The sequence below is a fragment of the Triticum urartu genome, chromosome 1A (assembly GCF_056163025.1).
Source record: "Triticum urartu cultivar PI428250 chromosome 1A, HENAU_Tu73, whole genome shotgun sequence".
Lineage (NCBI taxonomy): Eukaryota > Viridiplantae > Streptophyta > Magnoliopsida > Poales > Poaceae > Triticum > Triticum urartu.
In genome coordinates, this window is record NC_141873.1 from 277,276,611 (window position 1) to 277,300,600 (window position 23,990).

Sequence of the window (23,990 nt, forward strand, 5' to 3'; positions counted from 1 at the left end):
AAGTGTATACCTTGACAAAATGAAATTTAAAAACAAAAATTACCATTGGCAGAAGGGAGCAAAACAAGCAATATGTGAGCATTTTGCCATACATGGACGACAGCACCATTTTTTTATTTAAGTAGACGCCAGCATGATTTTGCCCATATCAAATGAAGAGAAGTGAAGCAAAGCCACAAAACTGATAAAAACGGCATCACGGCTTCAATAATTTTACTTTGTTAGATTGTCAATGGATTATTGTAGTCCCTCCCATCCATATTAATTGCCGCAGCTTTTGTAGTACTCCCTCTGTAAACTAATATAAAAGCGTTTAGATTACTACTTTAATGATCTAAACACTCTTATATTAGTTTACGGAGGAAGTACAACTTTATATGGATAAGAGGAAGTACATTTTTTTCCTTAGGAAACACACTCAACCAAAGCCACTCATTCAACTGTGTATTTTTAGCATCCCCTGTTTCTAACCTACAGGCTGGCTTCTGTGCCACCAGCTAAAACATTTGGCGACTATATTTCGACGCGCTTGGGCCTAAAATTCAGGCCAAAATTCCCCACCATTTTGGAGCCATGCAAACAAAATTGTGATCCTAACTTCGGGGGCAGTTCATTCACATGTAGATGGATTTTTACCCCAAACAAATTTTGCCTCAGTCAAGACAAGTATTGGATGCAGTTTCTTACAAGGGTGCCTCATAGGCTTATGCATTTGATTGTTTCTTGCTCTTGTTATCCCGTTTGCAATGGATTCTGCGAGGAGCTGGTTCAACAAGCTCCAAACGAGGGAGAAATCCATCGGCAAGAAGAAAGATATGCCTCCAAGTGGCAAGGAAGGGACCGATGAAGCACCTTCCAGCGCGACGAAGCAAAGGGTCGCCGCGGCAAAACAGTACATCGAGAAGCACTACAAGGAGCAGATGAAACATCTACAGGACAGGAAAGAGAGGTAAGTAATGAGGATCCGTGCCGCATCTTGGCCGATTGTCATAAGTTTTAACTGTCAATAAGGTCTAGTATTTTACCGGCCCATGATGTAATATGTTTGCCCATATGCAAAATGATAATTGTGAGACCTTTCACGTGTCGTTTCCGTACAACCTTGTGATCCCCGATAAAAGAAATGATTGGATTCAGGAATAATTTGTGTGGTAATTGTACTATATGTATAAGTTGTGGATTAATGTAATCCTACGAACCATTAAGCATATATGCTCGTCACATGATTTTGCTCGCGATAGAATTTTACATTGCTGGCCATGTTTAATTTCAAGGAATAATGCTTTAACTGGTGATTTTTTTTGTTTCACGATATAGACGGTATAGTTTTGAAAGGAAGCTAGCAGATGCCAATGTGTCCGAGGAGGAGCAGAACAACATCCTGAAGCAATTTGAGAAGAAGGAGACAGAGTACATGCGTTTGCAGAGGCACAAAATGAGTGCCGAGGATTTTGACCTGCTGACAATGATAGGGAAAGGAGCATTTGGTGAGGTAAAACTTCCATGCAAATGTAGGCTCACTCTACGTCCTCTTTCCATCTGTTCTTTCTTCCCAATTGCTGCAAAATTTTCCTTCTAGGTTAGGATCTGCAGAGAGAAGACCACACGGAATGTCTACGCAATGAAGAAACTCAAGAAGTCAGAAATGCTTCGCCGAGGTCAGGTATGGCTATCTTGTGATAAGAATTCTGGGTGTGCGTTTACGTCGAATTGTTCGCTCCGTCTCTGATCATACTTTGGATTTCACACAGGTTGAGCATGTCAGAGCCGAAAGGAACCTCCTTGCCGAAGTGGACCACCATTGCATTGTGAAGCTGTATTGTTCTTTCCAAGATAACGAATTTCTGTATCTCATAATGGAGTACCTTCCTGGAGGCGACATGATGACATTGCTGATGAGAAAAGACACGTTGACCGAGGATGAGGCTAGGTTCTATGTCGGCGAAACGGTTCTCGCAATAGAAGCAATCCACAAGCACAACTACATCCACAGGTATGTGTTCAGCTCCTATAAATGGTACATTTTTTTGCAGGAACCTATAAATTATACGTACTTGATATTTTGGAGATTTCCTTATGAACTTGGTACTTGATCTTCCAGAGATATCAAGCCTGATAATCTGCTCCTAGATAGATATGGCCACTTGAGACTATCCGATTTTGGGCTATGCAAACCGCTTGACTATGCAGCCTTCCCTGACTTGAATGAGAAGGATGTCACGCCTAATAGAACATCATCGGCTCATGGTGATGGAAGGCAGCAAACTACGCCGAAACGCACACAGCAAGAGCAGCTGGAGCACTGGCAAAAAAACAGAAGAACTTTGGTCAGTATTACCTACACCTTATTGAACTGATCATTAATCATTAGTAGCTTATCCATAAATAAACTATGAGAGAGCGGGCATTATTGTTCGTTCGGCCGCTTTTGAACTGTTTCCATGTTTCTGACATGCCCTTAAATGATTGCAGGCTTACTCCACTGTTGGTACACCCGACTACATTGCTCCAGAAGTTCTTCTGAAGAAAGGTTATGGGATGGAGTGCGATTGGTAAGCGTAATTTGCGGTATATCACATGCCATTGCATCTGTTGAGTTTCACTCAAATACAAAATGGTTTCCACTTTGTTTAGGTGGTCACTTGGTGCTATCATGTATGAAATGCTAGTGGGGTATCCCCCATTCTACTCGGACGAACCTATGACAACTTGCAGAAAGGTAGTCATGGGTATCCCCCATTCTACTCGGATTTCCAAGTTTTATTGTTCTCTGCTTTCATCTTATGCAATTTTGTTCTTGTTGCGTATATGCGGGCCACGACAGATTGTGAACTGGAGAACTCACCTTAAATTTCCGGAAGAAGCACGGCTAACGCTGGATGCAAAAGATCTAATAAGTAGACTCTTATGCAGCGTTGACCAACGCCTTGGTACAAAAGGTGCAGAGGAAATTAAGGTTGTTATGTGTCCTTTAAGAATGCCTTGAAACATGCCTCCAATCAAATATCTGAGTCCTTTAAAAAGAACATAAAAAAATGGTGCCACTACCGAATTTTTGTTCATACTACTTTGCATGTTTAATATTAGGAGCACATCTGGTTTAATGAAGTAGACTGGGAGAAATTGTATGAAACCGAAGCTGCATATTTACCTCAAGTAACGGATGAGTTGGACACTCAGAATTTTGAGAAATTTGAAGAGGTGGGTAGTTGGTTTTCTTCTAAATTATGTTCTACTTCATCTCCAGAAGTCAGTACATTTTTTTTAATTTATGTTGTATTTGCAGTCTTCGGATCATTCTCAAGCTTCATCAAAGACAGGCCCTTGGAGGAAGGTAATTTGCATTTATATATAAACTCTTTCGTTAACATTACAAATTTCAACCTATGTATGCAATAATTTGGACCGCCTTTTTCCCCATACATTCTGTCATTTGCCTTGCAGATGCTTTCATCAAAGGACTTGAATTTCGTGGGCTATACTTACAAGAACTTTGAACTTGTGAATGATGATGAAGTTCTTGAAATGGGTACTGTGTACTTTCGACTTTCTTTAAATAACTATGTTTGCCTCTTCCATTGCCACCATTTGTTCTTGTTATAGCCGATTATATAAGCAGATATACCATGATTCAAACTGTGTGAACATGTTGAAGTTATTCATCTTGTGTCAATTTTCAAAATGCATGAGTTTGTTATGCCACACGTTTTTTTTAGGTAGAAACAAATCTATTTTGAATCATGAACTGTTGTGCTTGGTCTGACTTGAGCCTTTAACTTTTTTCGCGAATACGCTAAGCTTGCGTATCATTCATTGACAGGTAGTGTTAGGAATATGCAACATGTACTATTGAGAGATCAAAGCCAGCATATATACACATATATGGGGATGCCAAAAGGCTACAAGAGGATGCCAAGAGACTAGAATACAAAAGGTCAAAAGACATCACTAATATAACTCTACCACCCCCCCCTCTCTCAAACTCATGGTGAATCCACAACACTGAGTTTGGAGAGATGGAATCCATGTTGCGCTCTAGTCTGGGCCTTCGTGAAGAAGTCTGCTAGTTGTAACTCAGAAGGCACATACTGAAGAGAAATAACATGATCCTGCACAACAGCGCACACATAAGAAGCATCAACACCAATATGCTTGGTAAGCTCATGCTTCACGGGATCCCGCACAATACTGATAGCACTTGTACTGTCTGACAAGAGGATGGTAGGTGTTGTAACAGAAACACCTAAATCCTCCAGTAACCATCGTAACCAAGTCACCTCTGTTGTCAGAGGAGCCATAGCTCGCAACTCAACCTCTGCACTCGAATGGGAAACTGCAGTCTGTTTCCTCGTCTTCCATGCAATGAGAGAACCACCAAGAAAAACATAGTAAGCGGAAAGTGAACGGCGATCCGTAGGATCACTAGCCCACGTAGCATCCGAATAGGCCTGGAGCTGTAACGAGCTAGAATGGGGGAAAAAGAGACGACGAGAGATTGTGCCACGAAGATATCGTAGAACACGTAGAAGGTGACTATAGTGAACTGAAGTGGGAGCAGAAACAAACTGACTCAGAATATGGACAAGATAGGAGATATCCGGACGAGTGGCAGTAAGATAGACAAGACTCCCAACAAGATGACGATAACGCGTCGGATCAGACAAGGGCTCACACCATCTGAAGTGCAAAGGTGAACATTAAGCTCCATAGGAGTCTCAACGATGCGCTCATCACTGAGAGCCGCACGAGTAAGAAGATCCTGGATATACTTTTCTTGGGAAATAAAAAAGGCATCAGAGGTGGAGGAAACCTCAATCCCAAGAAAGTAACGAAGAGGACCAAGATCAGACACCAGGAACTGCTCACTGAGACGGGCCTTGACAAAGGCAATGTACTCAGAATCGTCGCCAGTGATGATCATGTCATCAACATATAGAAGAAGAATAAGAGTCCTACCACGAGCAGAAAGGTGGACAAACAACGCTGGATAATGAGCATTGGGCAAAAAACCAGCTGCTGTCACCACAGAGGCGAAGCGCTCAAACCAGGCAGGGAGGCTTGCTTAAGGCCACAGAGAGAGCGACGAAGATGACAAACCATGCCATCAAGAACAAAATACTCAGGTGGTGGCTGCATATAAACCTCCTCACGCAACTCACCATTTAGAAAGGCATTCTTCACATCAAGTTGAGACACAGACCAATGGCGAATAGAGGCCATGGCAAGAAGTGTGCGGACAATGGTCATATGGGCCACAGGAGCAAAAGTCTCATCATAATCACGACCATGCTCCTACTGAAAGCCACGAGCCACAAGACGAGCTTTATAACGCTCAAGAGAACCATCAGAGCGAGTCTTTATTTTATAGACCCACTTACAAGTGATGGGACAAACACCGGGAGGAAGAGAAACTAGATCCCATGTGCCGGTGCGCTCAAGGGAAGCAATCACCTCAGCCATCACAAACTGCCATTCATGATGAACAACAACATCTCGATAAGAAGTCGGCTCAAGAATGGTCAAAAGACCATAGCGAGAAGGAGAATATCTGTCAGGGGGTGGACAAGTCCGAGAACGAAGACCAAGTCGGCTGAGAGGAGGAAGACGACACACCAGAAGTAGAGGGCACATCAGTAGACTCATCTGCAATACGTGGACGACGAGTATAATGGAAATGAAAGGAGGGAAGAGGTGGAACCACTGGAGGTGGTGACGGGGAATGTATCGGTGATGAAGGTGGAGAATAGGAAGGTATCGGTGATGAATGTGAAGAAGGAGAAGGTATCGATGATGAAGGTGAAGAGTTATGCGATAAGGAAGGAGAAGAAATCATAGAAGAGGACGGGGTCGGATCTGCAACAGTGGGACGAGGAGTAGGAGTACTAGGTACAACGAGAGGTGTATCCAGAAATGTAAGAAAAGAGATGTCCTCTGTGGAAAAGGCCGAGGAGGATGGACGCGGGTAGAAGGGACGAGACTCATCAAAGGTCACATCTCGAGAAATATGCATCCAATGACCGACAGGATCCAAACACCGATAGCCCTTATGCTCATCACTGTATTCGAGAAAGACACACTCAACAGACTGAGCTGCCAGTTTGGTGCGTTCATGTGGGGCAAGCAAAACATAGCAAACGCAACCAAACAAACGAAGCGTCGAATAATCAGGAGAACGACCAGAAAGACGCTCGAGAGGGATACCACCCTGTAGAGCAGCAGATGGCTGAATGCTGATGAGATAGGTAGAAGTGGTAATAGCCTCAGCCCTAAAGTGAGGCGGAAGAGAGGCGGTGATCATCATGGCACGCGTCGTCTCAAGAAGATGACGATGCTTGCGCTCAGCCACACCATTCTGAGCATGAACACCAGGGCAAGAGAACTGAGTAAGAGTACTCTGCTCAGTAAGGAATCCTCGTAGCGCATGGGAGATATACTCACCAGCTAAATCTGTGCGAAAAACATGAATAGGAGTGGAAAACTTGGTATGAACCATGGCAGCAAATTTTTTATATATAAATAAGACCTCACTACGAGAAGACATGAAATAGATCCAAGTGTACCGAGAAAAGTCATCTATAAAGATAATATAGTAGCGATGACCGTCTTTCGAAGTGAAGGGAGCCGGACCCCAAACATCAAAGTGAACGAGATCAAAAGGGCGATCGGACACTGACCCACTATGAGGATATGGTAGCTGAATCTGCTTACTAAGCCTACAACCCAGACAATCCAACGAAGCGTTACCAGAGACAGACCCCAGAACACCGCGATGAACCAAAGACGAGAGACAAGAACCACATAAATGGCCAAGAAGATGATGCCACTGTCGAAAAGAGCTGGTAGATGCAGCAATAGGGGCTACGAGACTGGTGGTGGTGGTGGTGGCAGTGGAGGGAAGACGAAGCCAGTCAAGCTCCCAGAGACCATCAGAGCGTCGATGCGATGATCCTGAACAGAACATGAATCAAAGTCGAGAATGACCTTACAACTAGAGTCAACAGTCTGACCACCAGATATGACTTGCATGGTAAGTCGAGAAACATGAGCGACAGAGGGAACATGAAATGAAGAAGTGCTAAGAGTGCCTCGACTAGCTACAAGGAGAGGAGTGTCATCAGCCGTAAGAACGCGAACAGGAGACTCGACAGGTCGAACGGAGGTCAAAGTAGAAGAATCATAAGTCATACAAAAAGATGCTACAGTATCAAGAATACATGGGGATGTATGTGAATGAGTAGAAGGTGATCTCTCAGTGCCAGAAGAGTCGGCCACAGAAACTACAAAACCCATCGGTGAAGAATCCCAAGCAGCAAGCAGGTCTCGCAGCTGCGCAATCTCATCCGTAGACAGAGACACAGCGGTAGAGGTCGAGGTAGAGACATCTGCCGACGAAGAGCGGACACCACCGCCCGTGGAAACCGAGTGCAGAGTCGACGAAGAGTAGCGAGTCGATGAAGAGTGGCATGTGAAAGCCACCAACAGAGTCGACGTAGATCGACGATCACCATGTAAGGAGGCCGCCAGATCAATGTAGGGTGGTCACCATCACGTGCGGAAGCCATCAAATAAGTCGTTGTAGAGCGGTCACAATCGCGGGCGGAAGCTGCGAGAGGAGTCGACGTAGAGCGGCCACCACCACGTGCAAAAGCCGCAAGACGAGTCGACGTAGAGCGAGCATCACCACCGCTGGAAGAAGCTGAGAGAAAATTCGGCGAATAGCGACCAATACAGACCGCTGAAGATATCGTAGGAGATGTCACGAACAGACGAGGACTAAATACCGAGCGACGACGTGTGTGCAAGACAGGATCAATACAGGGAACACCGTAAAAAAATCACCGGATAGCTAGGATGAAAGACCAGCCCCGACGAGAGCATTTTTTTCAACCGATCTGGATCGGGTCAACCACAGACCCGAAAGGCCCCAACACAGTTAACTGAACACCCGATGGGTCTGGATGGGTCTGGACGAGAGCGGTCAGGAGCAGCAGATCGATCCTGACGGGAGGCCAGCCGAACGAGGACCAGATCGATCCAGCGGGGCGGACCCAGTGAGCGCTCGATCCGATCAAAACAGGTTCGATCGAAACAGAAACAGCAGCAGCCGACCAGGCGGAGCAGCGATCGGTAAGGAGCAACTGGCGGATCGAGCAGCGGGCGTTGACCAGCGGGAGTGGCAGAATCCGGCGGTATTAGGCGAGATGCAGCGAATACCAGCAGCCGGCGGCGCGAGCAGTAGCGGCAGACTTCACGGCGCCTGGTGATCGATGAGCACATGGAGTCTCGACTTGAGCCCACGGGACTTGTAATCAGGAACGGGTGTGTGTAGAGTGCAGGATTCTCTAGCAAATCAGCCAACGGAGGTTGACCAGCGGGCGGAAGATCGGATTGGGAGCCGTGCGGCACGCAGGATTGGAGCGCGTCAGGCCAGCACGCGGAGGTGAGACGTCGCGTGGACAGCAACAGCCAGAGTAGCGATGAACGTGGCGGGTAGGGAGGGCAGCGGCAGCCGGGAGCCGGCAAAGAGACGAAGGCTGCGCGGAGAAAGGATCAAGCACGAGTTGCGGCGTGTGAAAAAATAAATTCTAAGACTCTGATATCAGGTTAGGAATATGCAACATATATTATTAAGAATCCAAAGTCAGCATATATACACATACATGAGGATGCCAAAAGGTTACAAAAGAATGCCAAAAAACTAGAATACAAAGGTCAAAAGATATCACTAATATAACTCTAACAGGTAGCAAAGAAATTGAAGCTTAAATTATGAATCAATCAATATAAACCCAAAACTTTCTAATCTCGTCTAACATGAACCCTAATCTGGCTTTGAAAAGTTGTTTGCATTACACCTGCCAAAAATGCAAAAAGTGATTTTGAATGTATGAAATTATATGAAATTTAAAACCACAAACATTCCTCCAAATACTGGAATGCTTACGAGAGAATCCCTTTTTTTGTGTGTGGAATACAAATGATCTTATTAGTTGAATTTGTTTCCTTTTTTCTTCATAGCATTCTCCATCCCCATGAGTAGTTTAAGAAAAATTTCAAAACTTTAGACGACATAACAATCCTTCAAGACTTGACCTTGTTATTTAAATAGTGACTCTGAATCTTCAGAGTTTTAGGAAATTCTGAGGAAATTTACGAACAGCCATAAACAGTGTCGTGCTATACCGTTATCATTTTGTTGCTCACTAACAATGCCTTGTTTAACCCACTGCACGCGCACACAGCTGGTCTGAAGAAGAAGGAGAAGGCGAAGAGACCAAACGTCATGTCCCTCTTCGGTGCACACCGTTCTCGTGCTCAAATTTGATATGTTTTTCTTGACGAAAAGCTTATGTTGCTATAATTACGATAGATGAGCCTGAAGGAGAGGAGGAGCAGCAAGCGGCCACCGAAGACGACGACGACGGTGAAGGCAGCGTCCGGAACCGGAAGACGGAGCCCGAGCCCGAGCTGACGAGGAGCCTCAGCTTGCCGCCCCCCTCCGCCGACAAGCCCAACCTCGCCTTGCCAATGGATTAACGACAACATCGCTTCTTTCCCTTTGTGTACTCTGGACCTTTACGCTATGTCGTCAAGTCGGTGATGTTCCCTTGGATCGATCTATGTATGTCGTTATGCGTCGATCTAGCTCGTAGTGTTATTTCAAACCGGACTAGCTGAAAGGGGTTGATATTGCACATGCAAAAACGATTGGAAAAGCTACCTAGGGGTCTTTCAGAAGAAAGGATAAACATGGTGATTGTTTATAATTGTTTGGAGGATAGCATTCTATAATTGTTTGGAGGATAGCATTCTTTTTTGGACTTCAATAGCTTTATTGGGAGGAATGACATTTGCAAACTTTTTGCTAGATTTTCTTTAGATTCGCGTGACATTTTCTTAGCATGACAATTTCTTTGTAGGATTACATTTTTCTTCAGAGGAAGGCATTTTTCTTCTAAAATTGTCACCGTTTATTCTGGCGTTGTAACTAAAACTGCTAAAAAGATGCGTTCGCTTGCCATCCCCTCCCAGAAAACCTCATAAAAATACAATTATTTATTCTACCATTTTTATTTTATTTTATCTGTCTATCAATTCCTACTATTCCGTGCAATTTAATCTTGTAACTAGCACGACAAGAAACTTGACAACCTTCTTCACGTGTTGGGGATAAGTTGGTGTTGTGTTTTGTGTGCAGGTACCAATGACTTTTTTTCTGCGAGAATTTTTTCGATCTATTCATCTTCAGTCATGACAATACAATGAACACCAGAAATAATAAAAATCTCATCAAGGTCCGAACAGACTTGGATCTTCGCTCGTTGTCCGGCTAGCTGGGCCACAGTTGCTACCTATCATAGCGTCGTAGAGGAGGAGGTATCTCATACCGCAACTCCTATCAGTCGGGGAGGTATCTCATACCCCATCTCCTGACCTATTTTTGCCACAAGGCCCAAAATTGTTTGGATAGCCTTGTCAACAAAAATGATGTCGTGTATGTTCGTGTCCGACACAAACCCTCTAGCCCAAGGACACCTAGCAGCACCACAGTTATATGAGCCCACTGCTAGACATACAAGACATGCGAAGGTGCAACATCTAAAATAGCAAATGTGCTTGATATTTATGAGGGGTCTTTCTATCATTCAACATGCATAGAAATAATTTCATGAGCCCACTGCTAGATGTACAAGACATGAGAAGGTGCAACATCTGGGGTGGCAAATGTGCTTGATATTTACGAGGGATCTTTCTACCATTCAACATGCATACAAATAGAACCAATATCAATCACAAACAAATAAATATTTCATGAATATAGTATGTCTCCTCCATGAAGGTCCTCCAGCCGGTCCTAACTCCAATAGCATGTCGGATCTCCACCCGAGCAACGCAGTTGCTCTATGTCCTTCAATATTACTACAACTAGTAATGAATTACAAAGAATCACAAGCCGGCACGTAGTTTGTAGTACATTATAGTGATAGTGCTTAGGCTCTAGCCGACTTGACAAACCCATGACTCGCAGGTCATGCAAAATACATACATGAGCCATACCATTCACCGCAAACATGCAAAACCAAGTGACAAATAGGTCAAAACTGATCAATCTCTCTAGGGTGTGTGTGTGGGGGGGGGCTACTATCACTGGACGGTCCATAAACTGGCATAACGCCACCATTAATGTGTAATTTTGGTCCTGGACTGGGTTGTGCCTGTGTGCCTTACTTTTGGTCCACAAACGAATTTTAATGTGTAACCATCTCAAAGGACATTAAACCTTACGAGCAAAGAGATACTGTTAACAACCTAACGATATCTTCCTCGATCTATCACTCTCACAGATGAACTCAGATAGCAATGGTGGATTACAGGATCACAGATACACGAATTGGAGGAAGGAAGGTAAGGGGAAAAGAGGGTAGCCGCCGCCGGGTTCATTCGTGATCCACTGGATAGGTTGTTCGTTGCTTTTGCCCAAGTATTTGTAGCTGCATCGGCCAGAGGATTCCCAGCCGGGCCAGGCCCAAGTGATGTCCAAAGGCAAGCCCATATGGGCTAGGGGGAGGGCCCTGACATCCCCCCTCCTTGAGATTCGGCTTGCCCCCAAGCCAATGCCACCGAGACCCGCCTGAATCCCATTGCACTCGATCGTCCTTGCCCCTTGAATGGCGCCATTGAGAACCGCCCGGGTCCCATTGCCGTCGGTGTTGCTTGACTAGCTTGACGTCATGGTGGTAGTCGAAGTCGGGGTTGACTTGAACAACGAGGTTGTAGTAGTCGTGGCCGATGGCAACCTGACCAAAGGAGGTGTCGAGGAAGTAGTCGTTGTAGACGTTGATGTAGTACTTGTGGTCGACGTAGCCTTGCACCAAGCCGGCAGCAAGAATGACCACGATGGCATTCCCTACTTCTTGAAAATGTTCTACGTCGCAACATTGAGAGAACGACATACCACTCATGGCTTGTGCTTCATGGTTGGTGAGCATCGACATTAGGATCTTCAACGACCGAGGATTGCAAGCTGGCATGGCAACACTCCCGGGATCCCATGACTTGTGCACAATTGCATTTTGTATGTGTTCATGCATGCTTGCATTCTCATCAGAGTCAGGTAGTGACATCTACTGCTGAACTAACTGATGAATGGGCTTGTCCATATGAGATATTTGTTCCACTTTGCCCACTATACCATCTAGTTCAGCAACGTCTTGTGATGGGCCTCTCAGGATACTGAATGTTATATCCAACCCAAAGTCTCCTGCTACGCTCCACTTCCTTGTAGAAAGAAGGGAAATAAACATAGATGACTTGTTGTCAGGTAGCACAATATCCTCAAAATTAATCGGCGTCCAAGAGACCTTCTTGTCAAGCAAAGATTCACCTATGGTGTAACGCCCCGAGACCGTTGTGCCAGGTGTCCTCCAGTAATTCGCTGTTGTTGCCTTGTCATGCTTGCGTGTCATGCATCTCATATCATGTCATCATGTGCATCGCATTTGCATACATATTCGTCTCATGCATCCAAGCATTTTCCCCGTTGTCCGTTTTGCATTCCGGCGCTCCTATCTCCTCCGGTGGTCATTTCTACCTTCTTCTCGTGTGTGGGGGTTAAACATTTCCGGATTGGACCGAGACTTGCCAAGCGGCCTTGGCTTACTACCGGTAGACCGCCTGTCAAGTTTCGTAACATTTGGACTTCGTTTGATACTCCAACGGTTAACCGAGGGACCGAGAAGGCCTCGTGTGTGTTGCAGCCCAACACCCTTCCAAAGTGGCCCAAAACCCACCTAAACCTCCTCCATCATCTCGGTCGTTCGATCACGATCGCGTGGCCGAAAACCGCACCTCATTTGGACTCTCCTAGCTCCCTCTACCTATAAATATGTGCTCCCCTCCCGAAATTCGCGGTGCAAACCTTAAAATCCCTCCCCTCGCGCCACCGGACAAATCCTCCTACGTCGGACAATGTCCGCGCCGCCGCGTCGGACCAATCCGGGCGTGCCACGTCGCCCGTGGCCGTCTCCAGCCACCCCTGGGCCGCCATGTGGCGTCGCCACCTCACCCCAGCGCTCCCCACCGCCGCCGGCCCTGCGAGCCCTGCCGCGGCCCACCTGAGCCCATCTGGGGCTCGGGACAGCCCCCGCGTCGTCTCCCGCTCCCTCGTCCCCGAGCTCCAGGGGAGGAAGCTCCCGCACCAGGCCCCGTCGGCGTCCTTGCCGGAGCTGCTCGCCGGAGCAGCAACGAGCTCCACCAGGTCGACCCCGTCCCTCTCCTCTCCCTTTTATCTCTCTTCTCTTTTTCTCTCCCTGACCTCTCTGCGCTTCCACGTGGTCAGCGCCGCCACCAGGGCTCCCTCGCCGACGCCCACAGCGAACCGCCGTTGGATCTGGCCGGAATGGACCCGGCGCGACCAGATCCGGTCATCTCCATGTCCACGCGACCTCCCCGCCGTTGCTGCGCCGTCGCCGGCCTGCGCCGTCGCCGCCATCTTTGCCTTTCGGTTCGTGCGGGCACGAGGAGGAAGAGCGCCTCTCGTGTGGGCCCCGCGTGGGCCGATGCGCCCCAAGGCCCAGCTCCCGGCCCAGTCGCCCGGCCTGCTGTTTCCACCGCCTTGGGAAAAGGCCCACTGGGTAAGAACCCCGCTGTGCACTGTTGGCCCAGTCCAATTCGGCCCGCCTCTATTTTTTTCAAATCTACAATTTGTCTATTTTTCCAGAGGAGAGCATTTTTGCAGGAAAACCCTTGTGGATCATGCATATAATAACTCATGAACCGTGCATCGGATCTAAATAAGTTATATATGAAACTTGCTTAGAATTTTGTCTAGATTCATAATATCCAACTTTCATCTATGTTTGAAATGTTTAAAATGATGTTTGATTAAATTTGCTTCTATGTCATGTTAAAATGCTTTAATTCATAACTAAATAACCGTAGCTCGGATTTAAACAAACTTTATATGTAAATGAGGTAGAAAAATGCCTAGTTTAACATGGTGGCATCACTTTGCATGTTTAACAACTATAAAATATGGTTTAGGGCAGAACAGTACCAAATCTATAATATGCTCATGAGGAGTTTCCGGATTTGTTGTTCGATGTTCCGGCCTCATTTAAACTTGCCTAGATAGGTAGTTTTATTGTGCTTCACCCTCTTGCCATGTTAATAAACATTTAATCTTGTTGGGTACATAAACGAGAGAGAACTAAATAAGTCATGTGGTGTTTTCTTCAATATGCAACTCCGTTGCATAATGAGCTCCACTTAATTTGTAGGATTGTTTATGCATTTTGCCATGCCATGCCATGTATCATTAAACCGTACATACATCATACTTGGTTGTGCATCATGCCATGTCCACGTGTTGTTTATTTACTATGTTGTGTGCTTCTTTCCGGTGTTGCTTCTTCGGGTTGGTTCCGTTAACGTCGCGTTTGTGAGGAACCGTTCGACTATGTCCGTTTGTCTTCTTCATGGACTCGCTCTTCTTCCTTGCGGGATCTCAGGCAAGATGACCATACCCTCGAAATCACTTCTATCTTTGCTTGCTTAGTTGCTCGCTCTTTCGCTATGCCTATGCTGCGATACCTACCACTTGCTTATCATGCCTCCTATATTGTTGAACCAAGCCTCTAACCCACCTTGTCCTAGCAAACCGTTGATTGGCTATGTTACCGCTTTGCTCAGCCCCTCTTATAGCATTATTAGTTGCAGGTGAAGATTGGAGTTTGTTTAATGTTGGAACATGGATATTTTGTTGGGATATCACAATATCTCTTATTTAATTAATGCATTTATATACTTGGTAAAGGGTGGAAGGCTCGGCCTTATGCCTAGTGTTTTGTTCCACTCTTGCCGCCCTAGTTTCCGTCATATCGGTGTTATGTTCCCGGATTTTGCGTTCTTTACGCGGTTGGGTTATAATGGGAACCCCTTGACAGTTCGTCTTGAATAAAACTCCTCCAGCAAGGCCCAACCTTGGTTTTACCTTTTGCCACCTAGCCTTTTTCCCTTGGGAGTCGCGCATCCCGAGGGTCATCTTATTTTAACCCCCCGGGCCAGTGCTTGTCTAAGCGTTGGTCCAAACTAGAGCCCCTTGCAGCGCCACCTCGGAGAAACTCGAGGGCTGGTTTTAGTTGTACGGATTGCTTATCCGGTGTTGCCCTGAGAACGAGATATGTGCAGCTCCTATCGGGATGTCGGCGCATCGGGTGGTCTTGCTGGACTTGTTTTACTATTGTCGAGGATGTCTTGTAGAACCGGGATACCGAGTCTGATCGGAATGTCTCGGGAGGAGGTCTATTCCTTCGTTGACCGTGAGAGCTTGTCATGGGCTAAGTTGGGACACCCCTGCAGGGATTTGAACTTTCGAAAGCCGTGCCCGCGGTTATGGGAAGATGGGAATTTGTTAATGTCCGGTTGTAGAAAACCTGAAGTTGACCTTAATTAAAATACATCAACCGCGTGTGTAACCGTGATGGTCTCTTCTCGGCGGAGTCCGGAAAGTGAACACGGTGTTGGAGTTATGCTTGACGTAGGTTGTTTTAGGATCACTTCTTGATCATACTTTTATCGACTGTGCTTTGCCTTCTCTTCTCGCTCTCACTTGCGTATGTTAGCCACCATATATGCTAGTCGCTTGCTGCAGCTCCACCTCACCCTTTTACCTTACCCATAAGCTTAAATAGACTTGATCGCGAGGGTGCGAGATTGCTGAGTCCCCGTGGCTCACAGATACTTCAAAAACCAGCTTGCAGGTGCCGATGAGACCGTGCAGGTGACGCAAGCAAGCTCAAGGAGGAGCTCGATGAAGATCTTGTCCTTTGTTTTGTTTCGTTCTAGTTGATCAGTAGTGGAGCCCAGTTGGGGTCGATCGGGAACCTTGTCGCATTTGGGGTTCTTCTTTTATTTTGGTTCCGTAGTCGGACCTTGATTGTATCTGGATGATGTAATGTTTTATTCATGTATTTGTGTGAAGTGGCGATTGTAAGCCAACTATGTATCTCTTTTCCTTTATGTATTACATGGGTTGTGTGAAGATTACCTCACTTGCGACATTGCTTTCAATGCGGTTATGCCTCTAAGTCGTGCTTCGACACGTGGGAGATATAGCCGCATCGAGGACGTTGCATATGGCCTTCTTACTGAAGCAAGACAACTGAGCAAGAATAATGATGTTAAGTGGCCTTGGGGACTCCAGCTGAAACAATGCAAAATAATTCCCAGGCTCTGTAACATGTTGCTGCAACTTAGCTACAATAGGTTTCTGTATCAAATGGTGAACAGGTCCAGTAGTGTCGTCAAACAAGTACTTCGCTGGTAGATCGCTTGGGAAGGCTGTGGCGATATGTACCATAAGCAGTTGATAAGCATTTCCACCCAGCATTATTTCACCAAATGAGGAGCGAAACTCGAAAGGGACCAGTAGTACAGTAAGCGGAATTCTAGCTCCAGAACCACCAATCATTTGTTTAGAATTGCAGTTCATATCAAGATGGTCACTCCTCTTATATTCCCTTTGACTCAAAAATAGCCAATACATGCTCATGGTCCTCATGGTCCCTAGCAACTTCTCATGCCAAGGAATATTACATGTAGCAGCTTGCTCCAGAAAGTGATGTTCCGACAAGTTCCACTGCTCCTGGCTTTGATGCACAATGTCACCAGCACCCCATAATTTCTCAAGGCAAAAACAGCCAGCCAACTCACTGATGTGCACATGATTAATAAACTGATGCTCAATAAATTCCACAATTTGTAGTTCAGACAAACCATGCACTTCTCGAGGATTGTTGGATGGTAGCAGAAACTGAAAATCATGCCTAAGGCAGGGCCTGCAGACAGTTGTTTTCCGCACAAAACTGAGAGTCCATGCAACTCCACATTGTAATTGTTCAAAAGAACTAGGGAGATCAGACTGAATGGTGAAATCATTGCTATTTGTTCCGGGATGTGCACAATAACAGATCATCTCACTACCACAATCGTGCTTAGTGGAAACCAAGAAAGTGAGTTGCTCTTGTTCAGCAAATGCACAAAGTTCAGAAAACCACTGTTTACTGTAATGAAAGAGCTTCACATGTGTATTGAGGCATGAATCATCTTCATCTTGTTGCAAAGACCACAAACACAGGAGCTGACCTGGGAATATCCTTATGCCGTTTCCAAGAAGACCACACACAAGATTTCCAACATGGCTTAATTCCATCAGAAATCTACTACTAATCAAACCACTGTCATGCACTTGAACTAACATAATTAGATGCTTCATGAACCTTCCAATTAGAAACGATGGCCATGGAATGGGTCGGACCTCGTTTCCGTCTGCTGACACAAGATGCACACAATCACACTTCTCTAATGGCACACTGACTTCAAACGACTTCAGTCGCACACTTGGTAGATACCTCCAGTATTCTCTCAAAAAATTCAGAGCAACCGGCAAACGCTGCACCACATAAGTAACTTGCAACAGCAGCCCTTCATAATTCAGAGTCGTGCCTTCAAGAGAACCAGCAAACGACGGCCACGGCACGGGCCGTACATCATTGCCGTCAGCAAAATGCATCTGAAATGATGACCACGGAGTCGGTCGGACCTCGTTTCCCTCTGCAATATGATCCACCAGAAACGATGGCCATGGTGACGCCCGTATCAGCAGCCCTGCATGCCCCGGCGAGACGTCCAGGTCGTGGTTCCGGAACGGCTGCACGACGGCATCGGTGCCCGAGTGAATGAGATCCGTGACGAGCGTTGGTGCGGCTGTTGAGAGGAGCGGCACTGTCATGACTGAAGGTGGGAACGCCCTCGTGTTGTTGTCCTGGTTCGAGCATTCTGTCGAACAGGTCACGGGCTTGTCGTTGATGGAGTCCTCGGACGCATCGTGGGGGACCACCCGGGCCTCAGTGGTGGAGGAGGGGGTGCCGGGGAGGACGGCGAGCTCGGTGACGACTTCTGGAATATCCTCCACCCATGTGTGCTCGTCCATGCCCGTGTCGGGGACGTGGCGGTTGCTGTCGAGGGAAGACTCAGGGGATGTGTCGTGGACCTCCTCGTCGATGGTGGGTGAAGTAGTCGTGGATGCGAGGTCGATGTGAGACGAGGTAGCAGTAGCAGGAGGAGGGGAGGCAGGCAGATCGACTTGCGAGGTAGCCCCGACTGGATCGCCCGCACGCGCGGCCGCGAACTCGGACTTGATGCTATCCATCTGCGCCGATAGCTGCGCGAGAAACCACAACATCTGCTCGTCTGCGGTCATGGTGTCCCACTCCGGTGGATAGACCAGGGAACAAGGAGACTGCTCCTGATCGGACATGGTGCCGTCGCCGGTGGAAATTGGGAAATCGAGGAGGTGGTGGTGAAATTTACTGGCTCTGAATACCAGATGTTAACAACCTAACGATATCTTCCTCGATCTATCACTCACAGATGAACTCAAATAACAATGGTGGATTACAGGATCACAGATACACGAATTGGAGGAAGGAAGGTAAGGGGAAAAGAGGGGACGGGGCTTGCCTGCTCCTGTCCCGTGCTCCCATCCGTACTCCCATTGCTAATTTTTCATCTAACGGCAGCGCCAGATTCCCTTCCCCGCGTGCCTTTTCTGCCAAAAAAAATAAATACCCGAGCTCCCGTATTCCCGTATATCCCTCGCCCTCAGTCCCTCACATAATATCCACAACTGTTTTTGGAGGGAAAATGTCCGCCAAACTAACTATTGGCGCCAATATGGAAAACAGAGGCACTAGGCAAATCTTTACAAACACAAGATCCTAAATACCAGGCGGAAGAGATTTCAATCTGGAGCCTGATTGCATCCACAAACCAAATTCAGGCAGATAGCAAAGTGTGCAAATATCAAGCGATCCGAGGTTTAAAGTAAGGAAATCATTGTCCTCTATGGCTTCTTCAAGCAGTGGTCATGAGAACCATGAACACGGCAATGGATCTTCAGGACCAAAAGTAAGAAATCGGACTCGTATTCTTCTTTATCTCCTCTTTTCATTGTTCTTGTCCTTCTTGTTGAACTAGTTGCACCATTTCCTCTGCTGAAGAACAAATCAAAAATGTTGATGATTGTATAAGATCTATGCAAATCTGACACAAAAGGAATAGCAGTTCTGCACAACTTACTTTGTCAGGTCAATCATGTTATTTCACTCATATATACAAGAATATGTTATTCTTTCGAGGCCTACTGTATGTAATAAAATCAGATGTCTGATTGTTGTTTTAGCCATAATCAATATTAGTTTCACAAAATCAACATTATGATCTTCTGCAATTGACTTAGATTCTGGTAGTTGAAAAATAATTTAGTGTACACGTAGTATTCAATTAGTGTGTTGTTTCACAAATCTAACTGCCGAACATATGAGTATTAACTAAAGCGAATACTGATTCATATAGGATGTGCATGAAACTGCTCCTAGCAATGCAACAGATTGCATTGATGAAAGGGTACCAAAGGTTGGCATGCAATTTGTATCTGAAGAGGAAGCTTACTCCTTTTATAACAAGTATGCAAAGGCTATTGGTTTTAGCATCCGAAGAGGGAGTCAACATAAAGTAAAGAATTCTTCCGTGATACAACAAAGAACATTTACATGCTCCCGTCAAGGTATGGGCTGCTTGTATTTTGTTTTGGTTATATAACTATTGGTATCACTAAGATACTTATTTCAATTGACAGGATTCCGTGCAGAAGATAAGAGAGAGGATTCTTTCAGTTACAGTAGGCCCGAAACACGATGTGGCTGTCAAGCCCATATGAAGATAAGTCTCAAAAACGGATTATATTATGTGTATGAATTTGAGGCTGCACATAATCATAATCTTGCTACTGGAGACATGGCCTTATACTTAAGATCCCAAAGAAAAGTGACGGAAGCACAAATAGCAAACGCTGAGGTCGCAAAGTCTGTAGGCATTTTGAATAAAGCAACTATTGATCTTATGGCCAAAGAAGCATGTGGACTTCCAAATCTTGGGTTTGCACCTGAAGATATGAAAAATCGTTTGTACTCTAAGAGAACATTGCAAGCAAAGAAAGGAGACACAGGGGGAGTGTTAGAATACATGGAGAAGAAGGTAAAAGAAGATGCCAATTTTTTCTATTCAATTCAAGTTGATGAGGATGATCTGATAACTAATATTTTCTGGGCTGACTCGAAAATGATATCGGACTATGCAATATTTGGTGATGTTATATGCTTTGACACCACATATAGGAAACTAGATGATGGGCGTCCCTTTGGTTTGATTGTTGGGGTGAATAATCACAAGAAAACTATGGTCTTTGGTGCTACACTTCTCTATGATGAAACTGCTGAAAGTTTTGGTTGGCTTTTTAGAACATTTCTAACAGCCATGTCTGGGAAACATCCAAGGACTATTCTGACCGATGAAGATGCAGCAATGGCCAAGGCAATTAGTAAAGTCCTTCCTCACTCTCACCATAGACTTTGCGTGTGGCATATGAATCAAAATGCTTGCAAGCACCTTGCTGGGGTTGTTGAAGAATATAAGAAGTTCAATGCTGATTTTCAGCATTGTATCTATGATATTGAGGAAGAAGAAGATTTTATAAATGAATGGAATAGAATGCTAGACAGATATGGACTACGTGACAATACGTGGCTGCAAAGGTTGTTTGAGAAAAGGGAGCAATGGGCACTAGTGTATGGCAGAAATACATTCTCAGCCCACATGAGCACTACCCAAAGAAGTGAAAGCATGAATAATGAACTAAAGCGGTACATTAGTATTAAATATGACATGCTTACTTTTTTCGAGCATTTTGAGCGCCTAGTTGCGGATAAAAGATTTGTAGAGGTCAAGTGTGACTTCAAGGCCTCACAAAGTACTCCCAAGCTGAAGGCAGAAGGAAGCTATGTGTTAAGGCAAGCCGCAAGTACATATACTCCCGCAATATTCAAGATGTTTCAGGAGCAAGTGCTTCGGACCCTGAACTATGACACATTTCTTTGTGATTCAAGTGATAAAGAGAAGAGGGTTTATACAGTAAAATTTCATGGAACACAACGTGAGCATGTTGTCAGTTTTTATCCAAACGAAGAAAAAGTCAATTGCAGTTGCAAGAAGTTTGAATTTGCTGGAATCCTCTGCTCTCATTGCTTAAAGATACTTGATATTAATAATATCAAGCATATCCCTGAACAATATATATTGAAAAGATGGACAATTGATGCCAAAAGTGCTAGAGATAACAAGCAATCGCAATTTGCACGAGGATCTAAAAGCAAGAATGTCAAACTTTTACAAGGACTTGTGCAGAATGTTTATCCACATAGCTGCTCGCGCCGCAGAGTCCGATGAAACATATGATATGGCTGCTAATGCGCAGAGCAGCTAGCACGAGATGTGGAGCAAAGCTTGAAAGTTAGAGTTGATCCAGACCCAAATCCGGATTTGGGTGACTCCTCTGTTTCACAAGGTATATATTTATATACTATACTAGTAGTTCCATAGAGTATTTTCAAACTAAGACTTGCATTTAATTTTACGGTTGCACTTGCAGGTCTGAACATCGACTCTACTAGAGTTTCAAAGCATAACGAGGGGCTTCACATGCCAAGAGGTATGAAGGTAAAGGAGAAGACTGTACGAGGGTCAGCGAGACCCGTTGGTGGCTTGGAGAAAGCAAAAACAACGAAGAAAAAGAAGATAGATGATTCTTTACAACTACAACCTGAAATGCCTTTCGCAAATGAAATGCCTACGAATAACCCAATCTTAATGGTATAAGAAGTCTAAGCTTTTTGACTTTATCTACTTTTCAAACTTCTGCAACACTAAGCTTTGCTATTAATTTTCATAGTGTCAATTCGGAGAAAATATTGTACCAGGATCAGGAAGACCCGTTGGTGGCTCGGAGAAAGCAAAAACAAAGAAGAAAAAGAAGGCAGTCCATTCTTTACAACAACGACCTGAAATGCCTTTGACAAACCAAATGCGTAGGTATCAACCACAGTACAAACCAACCCAAATGGTATAAGAAGTGTACTTTTTAAACTATTTTTCATTTTCAATCACTTATGACCTAAGCTTTGCTATTTATCTGCATAGGTTCATCTGGGAGCTCCGCCAAATCATGTGTACCCCTATTTAGCACATTACAACCCAAGTCTGCAACAATCCATTGGTCTGTCGACCCCTACGATGATGCCAGGACAAAATCTATTACTCTTCCAACAACAGACTCCTACCAGTGATACTTGTACCCCTATGATGATGACAGGACAGAATCTACCATTCTTCCAACAACAGAATCCTACAATTGGTACCTCTAGCCCTACGATGATGCCGGAACAGAATCTATCATTCTTTCAACAGCAGACTCCTACCAGTGGTACCTCTACCCCTATGATGATGCCCAGACAGAATCTATCATTTTTCCAGCAACAAAATCCTACCAGTGGTACCTCTACCCCGACGATGATGCCAGGACAAAATCTACCATTCTCCCAACAACAAAAGCCAGCTTAATCAATGTTATAGATTTTTGTTTCATGTACTTGTGTGCAATTCTATTAGAACCTATGAGTATACGACCATGGATTGAAGGAGACTATCTATGTCAATCAGCAAGTAATTGAATAAGCAATTTGTGACCGTGATAATATAGAAATAGTATTATCTGTCATGCATCATGTATAAACTGTACTATTACCAACATCATAGATTTGTTTGTCTAACCTGACAAACAGACCAGTAGTCGATGACTATGGTAATGGAGCGCCATTGTCACCTGGACGAGGATCAATCCAACCATATGACTTTGCATGCATCGATCTAAGGAGTAGTTTGTTCACTTAGTTGAATTGTGGGCTCATCCTGTATGCAAATATCACCATCAGTAGCTATATTAATTTCAGTTTATTTTCAACCAGTACACGAAACCATCAGCATTTTGTGCGATGAAAGATATTTCGTTGCCTCTAATATTAAACATCTTTAAAGAAATATCAAATTGAGCACCTTCAGCACACAGAAAACGGTCAGCTAACTAGGTATCCAGGACATGTAGAAACTAATTTCGGTCTATAATTTTGCAATCACATAATTTTAGCTTTTAACGAATCACTGTATGGAACAAATTAATTTGCAAGGCCCCAATGTGCATGTGCGCTCAATTGGTAGTAGCTAGCTGTTGACTTGGTCAGATGTGAACTGAATGGCAAGCAAACCAGAGGATACATCTGTATTCTAAACAAAACAGTAAAGAGGAGGATGAAAGGGAGCGACGGTGAGTTCCTGTACTGACCATGGCGCGCAGCAGGCGAGGTCGGCAGCTGCGTGAATGGTGTCGGGGCCCCGAAGACCCGCTGGATGGCGGCCGCCCTCGTCGCTCGCCGCGGCCTCTGCCCTGCCACCGCCGCCGTGGTCTTCAGTGGCGGCACAACAGCCACCACCACCACCTCCACTATCCCGACCCGAGCTCCACCATGGCTGCTAGCAACTCCAAGACCTGGCCTTTGGCGCGAGGACGAATCAAGACGGGGAGCCGGTCTTGCGACGGGAGAAGCCGCAATCTGGGACGGGCGCGGGGCCATAGCTGTGACAGAAGCTTCAGCCCAACTCAGGCTTGCCGCGCTCCTCCTTTCACGCCGGCGGACCTCCTGGAGGCCGCGACGACGATACGGGGCGGTAGCAGATCCACTCGATGCCTCCGCTCCAGACGGTCGACTGTCGGCAGGGAAGGCGAAAAAGGAGGAACGAATACGAGAGCTTCGTGTGTTTTTTTTCCCAGAAAAAAGACACGCGAGGGAGGAAAACTGGCGCAGCCGTTAGATAAAGAATTAGCGAAGGGGAGTACGGATGGGAGCACGGGACGGGAGCAGGCAAGCCCCGTCCGAAAAGAGGGTAGCCGCCGTCGGGTTGGTCCGTGATCCACTGGATAGGTTGTTCGTTGCTTTTGCCCAAGTATTTGTAGCTGCATCGGCCAGAGGATTCCCAGCCGG

General features: G+C 45.5%; 2 protein-coding genes and 1 pseudogene across 5 annotated transcripts; 2 read left to right on the forward strand and 1 right to left on the reverse strand.

Annotated features, from left to right (window-relative positions):
* The first annotated feature begins 483 nt into the window (after positions 1-483).
* LOC125507689 (uncharacterized) lies at positions 484-9,985 on the forward strand. Of its 2 annotated transcripts, XM_048672181.2 has the most exons (13): positions 485-949; positions 1,318-1,492; positions 1,580-1,663; positions 1,752-1,993; positions 2,102-2,327; positions 2,473-2,552; positions 2,635-2,719; positions 2,825-2,956; positions 3,088-3,201; positions 3,287-3,334; positions 3,445-3,529; positions 9,243-9,296; positions 9,371-9,985. In XM_048672181.2, exons 1-13 carry the CDS (start codon positions 747-749, stop codon positions 9,535-9,537), a joined length of 1,695 nt encoding a protein of 564 aa, XP_048528138.1. In that variant the 5' UTR covers positions 485-746; the 3' UTR covers positions 9,538-9,985. The 2 variants fall into 2 exon arrangements, with proteins under 2 accessions (XP_087374754.1, XP_048528138.1); XM_087518628.1 differs by lacking the exons at positions 9,243-9,296; positions 9,371-9,985 and adding an exon at positions 3,821-4,068 and having other exon boundaries at positions 484-949.
* A 4,087-nt stretch (positions 9,986-14,072) lies between these two features.
* Positions 14,073-23,944, reverse strand: LOC125507722 (uncharacterized). Of its 3 annotated transcripts, XM_087518632.1 has the most exons (4): positions 23,294-23,944; positions 22,726-22,863; positions 20,793-20,880; positions 14,073-19,055 (listed from the first exon to the last, which is right to left on the reverse strand). In XM_087518632.1, the coding sequence occupies exon 4, from the start codon at positions 18,317-18,319 to the stop codon at positions 16,085-16,087; it is 2,235 nt and encodes a 744-aa protein (XP_087374758.1). In that variant the 5' UTR covers positions 18,320-19,055; positions 20,793-20,880; positions 22,726-22,863; positions 23,294-23,944; the 3' UTR covers positions 14,073-16,084. The 3 variants fall into 3 exon arrangements, with proteins under 3 accessions (XP_087374758.1, XP_087374761.1, XP_087374757.1); XM_087518635.1 differs by lacking the exon at positions 20,793-20,880 and having other exon boundaries at positions 14,073-19,052; XM_087518631.1 differs by lacking the exon at positions 20,793-20,880.
* On the forward strand, positions 19,858-22,709 carry LOC147990860 (protein FAR1-RELATED SEQUENCE 5-like; annotated as a pseudogene).
* Positions 23,945-23,990: the final 46 nt, after the last annotated feature.